A 12010-nucleotide genomic window follows, 5' to 3' on the forward strand; every position below is an offset into this window, starting at 1 on the left:
TTTTGTTCTAAAGGATCACAATGTACTTTATATAGACAGTAGGGCTGTTAATTAATCACTGTTAATTCAAGTGATTACCACAAAACAAATTAACTTGATTAAAAAAATTAATTGTGATTAATCACTGTTTTAATTGCACTGTTAAACAGTAATACTGAAGTAATAGTATTTTTCTATTCGCCTCATACAAGTGCTGTAGTGCAATCTTTTTACTGTAAAAGTGCCACTTATAAATGTAGATTTTTTTTTTATTTTTGTTTTTTGGTTACATAACATTTGGTATATTATCGAGAAAAACCCATCCTCAGTATTGAAGAATGTCTTCTGGAATGGCGGTCAAAGCATGAAGGGGAATACAAATGTTTGGCATATTTGGCACATAAACACCTTGCAACGCCTGCTACAAAAGTGCCATGCATACACCTGTTCTCATTTTCAGGTGACAATGTAAATAAGAAGCTGGCAGCACTATCTCCCATAAATGTAAACAAACTTGTTTGTCTTAGCGATTGGCTGAATAGGAAGTAGGACTGAGAGGACTTGTAGGCTCTGAAGTTTTGCATTGTTTTGTTTTTGAGTGCAATTATGAAAAAATAAATTCTACATTTGTAAATTGCACTTTCATGATAAAGAGATTGCACTACAGTACTTTTATGAAGTGAATTGAAAAATACTATTTCCCTATAAACAGGGGGGAGGGATAGCTCAGTGGTTTGATCATTGGCCTGCTAAACCCAGGGTTGTCAGTTCAATGCTTGAGAGGGCCATTTAGGGATCTGGGGCAAAAATTGGGGATTGGTCCTGCTTTGAGCAGGGGGTTGGAATAGGTGACCTCCTGAGGTCCCTTCCAACCCTGATATTCTATGATTCTATGAACAGTGCAAGTATTTGTAATGACAAATAATGTAAAGTGAGCACTGTACACCTTGTATTCTGTGTTGTAATTGAACTCAATATATTTGAAAAGGTAGAAAATATCCAAAAGTATTTAAATAAATAGTATTCTGTTATTGTTTAACAGTGCACTTAAAACTGCAATTAATCACAATTATCTTTTTAAAAATAATTTGACAGCTCTAATAGAAGTAAGTTTGCAAAGCATTTTGAGATCCTTCAGGTGAAAAGGCATTAGGTTCAATGTGTACTTTACAAATTACTTCCCTCACATCAGCAAAGGACCCACCTGTAGGGTGGAACAGCAACCATTTAAGAAGTCAAGAAATCACAACTTAATGCTTTAGGACTGTAAGAGGTTTTCCTACCTGGTCTGGCATTAGATGCTGCCATGCCTTTGTTTCCCATCAATCAGACTGGTGCTTCAGTTTCCCCTTGCTTTCAGGTAGCTGGGTGCTTCAGTGAAGTGGCAGTTTGGCCCTCTGGTCAAGTCAAATATTCCTCCCTTTTGAAGACAAATAAAAGTGCAAAACAAAAGACTTCTGCAAAAAAACAAAACCAAAAACATCACCCATCCTTAGCTAAGTCCTTCTCCTTAATAGCTAGGATTCCACAACAGTTCTTTGCCACTCCCTGGTCCACAGTTCTTCAGCTTTCTGTACTGGCTTCACTGATAGACTTCTCCTGCCACAGGTGAAACAAATCTTTCAGCCACATTCAGTGTAGTCCTCAGTAATCCTTTATCTTTACTGGGCTAAACAGGCCTTTCTCCAGGGTATACTGTGGTCTTCTCCACTTGAAGGAGGAAAGTAAAGGAGAACTTCCCCTTATCCTCTCCAGAAGCTTTGGCCTGGGACCTCTAGACAAGAGAGAGCTAGTTTTCTCACTTAGTCTCTGGCCTTCTCTGTTACTTCCTTGTCATACTTTTTTCTTCCCCTGCTTTCTCCTTGGTCCGGAAACCTTTAGCACTCCTTAGTCCATGGCTCCTACTCTTTTCAGTCATACTCTTACTCCTTGCCAGTTCCTTCTCCTGCCTGCCTTTAGGACTTTCCTTAGGTCCTGTCACTGGCTTCTGGCCACAGCCCCTCTCCTTCTCCTGCTTCAGCTCCCTGACCTCTGGGAACACTATTGTTCAATAGTGGCAATCTTGGTCTACAACTCAGTTTGGTCCACCTAGGAGCATCTCTACAGCAAGCTGCTACACCCTCCAGCCTTCTCTCACTATTGCGAAAACAAGCGATTGTATATAGTCCTGTTCCATTCCATAGTAGGCTTTGCTGTAACCTGCAGTCACACAATCCATCTGAGGAGTACAATCCACAGAAAGCTGATCTTAAAAGGCTTTAACTGGACTTAGGCCTGCTTTGAAAGGGACAACATGTTCTGTGACAGTCTGAAATAATACTGCATGCATCTGAAACTGCAAAGTGAATATAATGCAAATTTGAATTGTTCAGGACAGCACGTTTAATGTTCTAACTCATGCAAACAGTACTAGCATATGAGTAAGCAATTCAGAGAGTGGAACCTTTTTGTGGCTTTCAGAGAAAAATCTAAGGGTCAGCCCATCTTGGCTCAAAGCCTGTTTAAGTGGATAATATTGTGCATTCAGTCATGTTATGAGATGGTTGGACAGGGCTCACTTAATTAAGGGCATAGCAGCTTCCACAACATGTATAAGCAATGTGCCTTTATTTGAAATCTTTAAGGCTACTGAATAAGGCTACCTTCAAAAACCACCATTTTCATGACATGGTATCAAGAGCAGATACTGGTTTTTGGGAAGGCAGTGTTTGTCATTGTTTACCTAATAGGGATCCTCAACCCATCTCCCTGAAGGAATCACTGTTAGCTAGTCTTAACCCAGGAGATGGTTAATAATGAGTTAACAAGGTACAACTTCAGGTGGTTATTGATCTTTTTGTACTGAAATTTTAAAATAAATATTCAGTTTTTAAGGGAAAGTAGGGGGAAAGCCCACAAATAACATGAACTGTCGAACTGCTGAAAGGTAATATGTTTTAAAATATTTTTGATCCTTCCCGCATTATGTAAGTGTGAAAGTGCTCTCCCCTTCTTTTGCCTCACCTTCTCATTTCCCTCTCTCGTCTCCTTTTTCTCCTTACAGATCAGTACAGCTCTTCTTGAGAGACATTGAAAAACAACTAAAACAACTAGGAGTCCTTGTGGCACTTTAGAGACTAACAAATTTATGTGGGCATAAGCTTTCGTGGGCTAAATCCCACTTCATCAGATGCATGGAGTGGAACATACAGTAGAGAGGAATAAGTACACAGCATATGAAAAGATGGGAGTTGACCAAGTGGGAGGGTCAGTGCAACTCCCATCTTTTCATATGCTGTGTATTTATACCTCCCTACTGTATGTTCCATTCCATGCATCTGATGAAGTGGGATTTAGCCTACGAAAGCTTATGCCCACATAAATTTGTTAGTCTCTAAAGTGCCACAAGGACTCCTTGTTGTTTTTGCTGATACAGACTAACATGGCTACCACTCTGAAACCTGAAAAATAACTATACAGTGATTACACAGAGCCCTGCACTATGATTTTTATCGAGACAGAGTACATAGATTAACATACTGTATGATTATTAAGAAATAACTATACAATTATTGTGCATATCAGCACTTTAGAAACTATGAGAATTCAGATAATTGAATAATTGATAGGACCAGGAGAGGACTGAATGTCTGTTTTTCTCACTGTAGGGTATCCCTGTACTTAGGCTGAGGCCACTGCATTTCAGTATAATTGGAATTAATAGTCTTATACTGTGAAAATATGAATAATGTATAAGTTTTATAAGATGTCTTTCTTATGAATTTCATATTTTTCTCTCTACATCGAGAAGCAAAAAAGTCCTCTAAGAGGCACAGCAGAGAACTCACAGGTCAGGAGTAGGGGGAGGCTAAAGTTGCTTAAATCTTTGTGCCCTCCCAATCCTAGGGTGCTCCAGTGGCTGGATGACCCATAGCATAACTTAGACAACCCTGGGGGCTTGTTTACATTACAGCAGCTTTCCTGGGCTGCCCTAAGGACCACCGCTCTGCTTGGAATCTCCACAGATTGTGGCCCACCCCTGACATGCCCCCTGCATCAGAGCTTGTGAGATGATCCTCGGAGAGCAGTCTTGCAGCTGTCTCCACAGTGTCTGTCCCAGGGGAAACCTCCCCTGGTCAGATTTGGGGCTTGAAGGGCTCCCTTATGTTGTTCCAGCCTTTTTACACTGCAAAAAGGGGCTAGAGTGGTGGTGAAGATTTCACCCCAGGAATATAAATCTAAAACTCCATTGCCTTTAAAGAATAACTGTTATGTTAGAAGATTAAGAGCAAAAGGTTATTAAAGAAAAAATGTGCAAATATATATTATGGCGCAGTAGATGTTTAATATGAATCGTATTTCAGCATTGCAATATTCAGCATGACATTCGCATTTTGTGCGTGATTTCCTTGTCAATGTACAGCCATGACTCCAATGTAAATTAGTATAAAACATATGTGAACTGAGTGGTGAATACACCATATAGGTATTTCAAATACATATACAGATCAAGATTGTATCAGCATCCTCACTGCCACAGGAGGTAAATTTTGTCAGTATTTCCATGCATTTCCTTGTGCAAGATGCAAACAGTATTATTTTCAGTGTTCAAAAGTATTATGTGCAAAGTATATTTATAGCATAACACTCAGTTATCTCAGATCTGTAGTTAAAAAGAAGAAAATTCAAATAGATGAAGTTGTTCTAAAATGATGATGCTGTTTTGCTAGCAATTTTATAGTTGTGCCCTTTTATGGTCATATAATTAAATCACAGCTGGTTTTTTTAAAATACAAAGTGCAAGATAATTAAAAGGTACTCATATGTATTTTGATAATAATACAACTCCGTTTCAATTTGAGCACACCTGTTGAATACAGGCTGTTTGTGCTCCTGATGTTGCTCAGCTTGTTGATTTTAGCAGCTATGGAATTACTCCATATGATGTGTTCAGGTTCTTTGTTTTATCTTTAGTAATAAAAACACTTTTTCCTTGTTTATATCTACTCTGATTTGCTATTTTCTGTAAATACCTTTCTTTTCTAATGGAAACATAATCAGGTTGAATTACTTATATGATCATAAACTAGTATCAGCATGTACAGTAGGCATTTCTGGACAGCTCTTGCCACCCTCCTTTTGTTGGTGCGGAAGGCTCTGAGTGCAGAAAAACTGCAGAAGGGATGTGGAGTCCACATCTCTTGTGTAGCCTAGCGTACATCTCCACAGATCCTGCAATAAGTCCTTCCGCAGTGAGAATATAAGTTTTGGAATGGGAGAGGGGCAGAGACAATAGATTTGCTACTACACAGTTTCACCAACCAAATACTGCACACTGGCACATATGTGGAGGTACAGCGGCCCTTGTGTCTATCACAGCAGCTGCAGAGGAGGTTGGGTACAGCCTTTAGGGAGGGCTCTATCTTCATCCCAAATCCCACAGATGTTCTAGTGTAGAGCCTGTTTACTTCTGCTGCGTGTTTGGTGCAGAATTGGGTCCATAATTCTCAAAATAGCTGACTTGTTAGTTTGGTTTGACAACTAATTTGGTTTGTTTTTGTTTCTGCAGCCTAATTCCAATTAAACTGATGCGTGATTGGAAAGAACTTTTTTTTAATGGAAAACCAATATATGAACAAGCGTTGATTGAACCTTTGCCAACTGAGCCAACCCCAGAACAACTTGTAGAGTTGGATAAAATGAATTTGCTAGATGAGACAGATTATGATGAATATAAGGTACCCCTAACTGACATGGCAGAATGGAAGAAAATGCACCTTGTTTACTCATGATTGCTGACAATTTTTTGTAATGTTATAATACATTTGGGTGGAGTTTTTTGACAGTTTATGATGATAGAATTAGATGTAAATGTTCATGTAGTTACAGATGTTTTCACATTAACTCCATATTGGTGTGGGAGTAAATAGTATTTTCTATTGCTGGCATTTGAAAGCCTGTGCAACCCTGAAAATCTTAATCCTTGTTTGGCCTTGAGTGCAGTAACACATTTCATACTGTATATGAACAGCTGATGTTACTATCAAGAATACATAACTACAACATATGAAATCTCAGTGCAATTATTTTTAAGTGGAAATTAAATTGTAGTTAATGCCACCACATTAGAAAATGTAACACAAAACAGTCAGCAAAAAAAAAAACCCAACTAAATAAAAACAGTGCCTGTTACAAAATCTGGTAGTCCTGTATATACTATATGCAACAATTTGTGATTTAAACCTTTGTAGTGGAATTTTATATTTGGAGATCCGTTTATTTTAATAAGACAACATTTTAAAAAAGAAGTTTTGAGAGATGGCTGGTATTGTTATAACCATGTTGTAATAATCTAAGTGACAATTTTTCTGATCCTATAATCTGTTTCCTGCAGTTTTAGAACACAATGTAATTTAACAATTGAAAATTGAAGTAAGAATGTTGAACTGCTTTGGCCAAAGTACACTACATAGTTATTTCCCCCCAATTCAGTATTATTTTTTCTCTGGTTTGAAAAAGAAGCTTTTATGCTTTGAATCTTTTCTGACAGTCTGTTTAGTATAATATAGCACAATCATTGTAAATAACTTGTATTTCTGTCTTTGTTGTTTGAGAAATGATTACCACACGATATGTGCTTTTTACCCACATCCTGAACCAATTGGTACATATTCTTTTGCAGTAAGTAGTCAACTTTTGTTAGGGGTTGGTGTGGTGTATGTCTGACAGCTCAGTTTATTTTGTTTTCAATCTTTGAGTATGTTCTTTGCCAACTGACAGTTATTTACAAGATACCTGTTCATACAGCATTAACATGTATGATAAATTTGAAAACCTTCCTTAGAAGAGCAAAGACAAATATATTCTGTGAGGAAGGAAGAAGGGAGGAAGCTAGAAGGTTGAGATTTAGTAATGGCATAATAAGTCTTTGGGCCAGAGTCTCGTTTACATTAAGGCCTCTTTACACCACTCTGGGAGAATGCAGGATGTTAAAACTGATGTAAATTTAATTTATTCACCCTTTAAGGCCTCCTTACATTGCAAGTGGGATAAAGGGACCTTAGAGTAAAGGAAAGTCACCTCTAGGTTTCCAGTCCTACTTCCCTATTCCATTCCTTGTCACCAAACATTTGGTGTTCTCAATTCAGTTTTGAATTAACTTGCAATTAACTTGTAATAAGTAAATGGCAAGTTAATGACCATAGCTTTAATATCTGTTTAAAATGCCAGGCAAATTTATGGAATGCTATATACGTTTTGAATAATAAATGTTAATTTAAAAAAATTAAGTAATTTCGTAACTCTTAACAGGCCAATCAACACAGCAGTCATGTACTGAATTAGGACAGACAGCAATAGAACTTTGTTTTAAATACATATTGAGCTTATGCAAAAATAGTCATTAATAATTAGGATAGCAATTTTTTAACTGTTTGCATTATATTCAAGTGATGTAATGTACAATAACTCATTGGTTCAAACAGAGCATAGTCACTATTCACTAGGATCCTTTAGCAAGTCAAATTGGTTACAGACATTTGAACAGAGAGCAAACAGAAATAAAATCAGTGTTGATGAAAGAAGTGCATGATCTATGCAGGACAGCACAAGATTGAGAACCAGATTCACTGACTCTCTAATTACGACTGTCTGCTGTCTAAATACTGACTCTCTCTTTGGTCATGGCAAGTCACTTAACCCAAAATTTTCTAATACGGCCCTTAATTTTCAACGTGGCTCAACTTCAGACACTTAGCATCAAAGCAGAGGTGGGTATTGAGGGAAGGATATGAAAGAGGTATATTTCACCGCCCTTTTTATCTTTCCCCTATCATCTTTGTACTTTGATCTTCACTACCCCCTGTGCTTGCACCAAACATCAATTCTCTTTTCATTCAAATCCTTCCTTAAAATCCCTCATTCAAACACTACTTTTGCAGAGCCTATCAATGTCAGTTAGTGCTGCCAGAAGTATATAACATATCACAACATATACTTGAAGAAAAAAAAATTCACAGTCATGAATTTTCACCATCATCTGATCTTCCAGTTTCTTATGCATCTGAACCATTCTGTTTGTCTAAGTTAGGGGAAAATACTAAAGCCCTTACTAATTTTTAATGAGGTTTTAGGCAAACTCCAATTAAAATTAATATCAGTTTGCTTGAGTTAAAGACCTCAAAATTATAAGCTCTTTGATACAGGAACTATAGTTCTGTGTAATGTACAGTGCTGAACATACTAATGGTGCTTATTAAAAGTAAGAAAAATGCTGATCTGCTAAAATTATATACACGAGGAAATTGAATAGTAATTCACACATTCAAATGAGCTTTGGAGTAACAATGGATAGACAAAACAATATGAACTAATATTGTATAGTTAGAGAATATAAAGAAGTTGTCAGTCAGCAATTAATCAGCAAGGCCCTTTAGAATATTTTCTTCAGTTCAGATTAACAAAACATTTTTCTAGAACTGCAGTGACCGTATCAAACACAAATGTGTGTGTGAATTAACAGCGTGAATTAACAGCATATTTGAATTATATCCCAAACTCTTGTGCTATCGCAGCAACTTTTGATGTCAGAAATTGAGACAGTGAGGTTAAGGGAGTAAAAGTGAAGACAAGAACATAGGCAGGTATGTATTGCCTTACAAAATATTGTGACTCCAATATAAGAAGTATAGCTGATAAAACAGCAAAGTACGGCAAACACCTGACATAACTACTGCAGTGCATTCTACAGTGGACTGTCCTTGAAGAATATGTGTAAGCTGCAGCAGTTGTAGATTGCAGCTGATCATTTGTTAAATAGAATCAGTCACAAAGAACACATTACACTAGTTCTCCTAGAGCAATGTTGATAAATGCAAAGTAATGCACATTGGAAAACATAATCCCAACTATACATATAAAATGATGGGGGTGTATATTAGCTGTTACCACTCAAAAAAGACATCTTGGAGTCCTTGGGGATAGTTCTCTGAAAACATCCACTCAAGATGCAGCTGCAGTCAAAAAAAGCTAACAGAATGTTGGGAGTCGTTGTGAAAGGGATATATAATAAGACAGAAAATATCATATTGACTCTGTATAAATCCATGATATACCCACATCTTGAATACTATGTGCCCCATCTCAAAAAAGATATATTGGAATTGGAAAAGGTTCAGAAAAGGGCCAAAAAATGATTAGGGGTATGGAATAGCTTCCATGTGAGGGGAGATTAATGAGACAGGAACTTTTCATCTTGGAAAAGAGATTACTGATAGAAGTCTATAAAATCATGCCTGGTGTGCAGAAAGTAAATAAGGAAGTGCTGTTTACTCCTCATAACACAAGAACTAGGGATCACCAAATGTAATTAATAGGCAGCAAACAAACAAAAGGAAGTATTTTTTCACGCAACGCACAGTCAACCTGTGGAACTCTTTGCCAGAGGATGTTGTGAAGGCCAAGACTGTAACAGGGTTTAAAAAAGAACTAGATAAATTCATGAACAATATATCTATAAATGGCTATTAGCCAGGATGGGCAGGGATGGTGTACCTTGCCCCTGTTTGCCAGAAGCTTGAAATGTGCAACGGGATGGATTGCTGATTACCTGTTCTGTTCATTCCCTCTGGGGCACCTGGCATTGGCCACTATTGGAAGACAGGGTATTGGGCTAGATTTGGTCTGATCCAGTATGGCTGTTCTTATGTTCTTAAAAATTTAGATCGACATGGAATCTTAGTTAACTTCCAGGTGCAATTCAAGGTACTGACTTCGATCTGTATATCCCTATATGACTTGGGTCCTGGCTGTCTGAAAGACAGGGCATGTCTACACTACAGACTTAAGTCGACCTATGTTAGGTTGACTTACAGCCACTGCGGTGGCTGATGTCCACACTACCCTCCTTCGGTTGGTGGTGTGTGTCCTCACTAGGAGTGCTTCCACTGACGTGAGGGACACTGACAGCTGGGAGTGGGGGGCAGCTGCCTGGGATTCTTGGGTCCCTGAGCGGGAAGCCTCTGGGCAGCAGCCTGGCTGGGAATAGGGAGCGGGGTGGGCGCAGCCCAACTGGGAGTGGAGAGCTGGGGGCCGGGCTCTACCTGCCTGGCTTTCTTGACAAGATAGCCAACAGCCAATATAAGTAACACAGTATCTAGACAGACACTGTCACCCTAACTACACCAACATAAGCCCTATGCCTCTTGTGGAGGTGGAATTATTATGTTGGTGTAGCAGGACACTTACATCGGCGGGACAAAGCTGTAGTGTGTACTCTGACATAATTAGGTCAATGTAAGCTGCCTTACGTCGACCTAACTGTGTAATGTAGACCAGGCCTGCCTCTCCCCTGTGAGCCATCATGACAATTTAGGTCATCAGAGACACAAAAGCTAATAGTCCTTAGATTTAAAGGCCAGAAAATTGGTGACTGGGTGATCTTAATGGAGAGTCCCTGCAGTACGGAATTCACTTTTCCCCCTTGTCTGACAGGTGTGTCTACACTGGAGCTAAGAGCTTGCCTCGCAGCCCAGGTAGACAGACATGTGCTAGCTCTGTTCAATCTAGTGTGCTAAAAAATAGCTGTATGGATGTTTTGGCAGCATAGGCTAGCCACGTGAACTCGGACCCAGGGGTCAGGCAGGCTGGTACTTGAGTGGCTAGCCTGTGCTGCCACCCATGCTGCAATGTCCATGCTGCTATTTTTAGCACATGAGGTCAACTGGAGCTAACATGTGTCTGTCTACAAGGGCTGAGAGGCATTCTCCCAGCTGCAGTGTAGATATTCCCTTAGAGATCAAGTAAGTTGATCCTGTCTCCTCTCATACATTTTTATCTGCCCTGAGATATGTAAGAGGGCACATTTTATAGCTCAAAATAAGTTTTGCTATTTGAAAAATAGGCAACATTTTAATTTACACTAATAATATAGTTATATGCAATCACATCTAGTTACAGTTTCCATGGGATGCTCCATGTGAAAATAAGTAAGCACAAATCAAGTTTATATTTGAAGAGTGTGAAATACACTGAGACATCATCTATTCGTTAATAGACATAGGAAAAATAACTATATTTTACTTGTAGTGTGATTGAATACATATTGTGCCTTTCAGTAGTGCTCAGAGGGAGAACTGGATGACATAAAAGATTGGTAACGAAGTGTTTAACCTTTAGATTACAAGCATGAATCTAGCCCAGGTTGTTGGAAGCCAAAACTTGTCCTCTAGAAGCTGTTTAATGGCCTGTATTCTCAATAAGTCTTTTTAAAGAGTTAGAATTATCCGGTCCTAATAAAATGTTCCTTTTTCTTTTGTTAGGATCAACCCACAGCTAAGTCAACACTAGGAGTGCTTTGCTGGTATAGCTATACTCATATACTGTACCAACAAAGGGCTTCTAGTTTGGACACAGCTCATACCAGCAAAACTATGCTTTTGCCAGTATTGATTATTATAGCCCTCTCTCCACTCACAAGCAGCAAAAATGCAGCTTTGCCTGTATAACTGCATCTATGCTGGGCACTTTTGCCAGCACAGCTGTGTCAGTCAGAGATTATACCTCATCACATCCTTGACTGATGTAGCTGTGCCAGCAAAAGTTTGAAGTATAGACCTGGCCCACATTTCTCATGGTTATTTTTCTCCCTTAAAACACTGTGTAATTTAGTTTCTTAACTAAATGCTTAGGAAATAAATCAAATAATTTATAATATGTTACTGAAAGTTTTAGCTAGATGTTGGTGTATGGTAATAGGGAAGCAGTGTTGTCTAATGTTTAAAGTAGGGGGCTGAAGTCAGGACTCCTGAGTTCTGCTCCTAACTCTGCCCTTGACTTGTTTTTTGCATTGGTCAAATTACTTAATTTCTCTGTAAAACAGATAAGAATGGGTTTACTGGTCTGTAAAATGGGTAAAATAATACATGCCTACCTCAAATAGGTTTTAATGAGTTTTAATGAATAATGTTTGTAAAGCCCTGTGATATCTATGGATGAAATACAGCATTCTAGAAGTGCAAAATAATTTATTTATTTATTTATTTATTTATTTCTG

At 38.3% G+C, this 12010-nt stretch overlaps 1 protein-coding gene across 3 annotated transcripts in view; it reads left to right on the forward strand.

The window, feature by feature from the left end:
* Positions 1 to 12010, forward strand: part of SPEF2 (sperm flagellar 2) — a 61551-nt gene that overhangs the window by 28680 nt on the left and 20861 nt on the right. For 2 of the 3 annotated variants that reach the window (XM_073343743.1, XM_073343744.1), the window contains exon 11: positions 5528 to 5696. In XM_073343743.1, coding sequence (XP_073199844.1) covers positions 5528 to 5696 — 169 coding nt within the window. Of the gene's footprint in view, positions 1 to 5527; positions 6141 to 12010 lie in introns of those variants that run through there. The other variant, XM_073343745.1, reaches the window with a different exon arrangement.

This window comes from Lepidochelys kempii, chromosome 5 (genome assembly GCF_965140265.1).
Source record: "Lepidochelys kempii isolate rLepKem1 chromosome 5, rLepKem1.hap2, whole genome shotgun sequence".
NCBI classification, from domain to species: Eukaryota; Metazoa; Chordata; order Testudines; family Cheloniidae; genus Lepidochelys; species Lepidochelys kempii.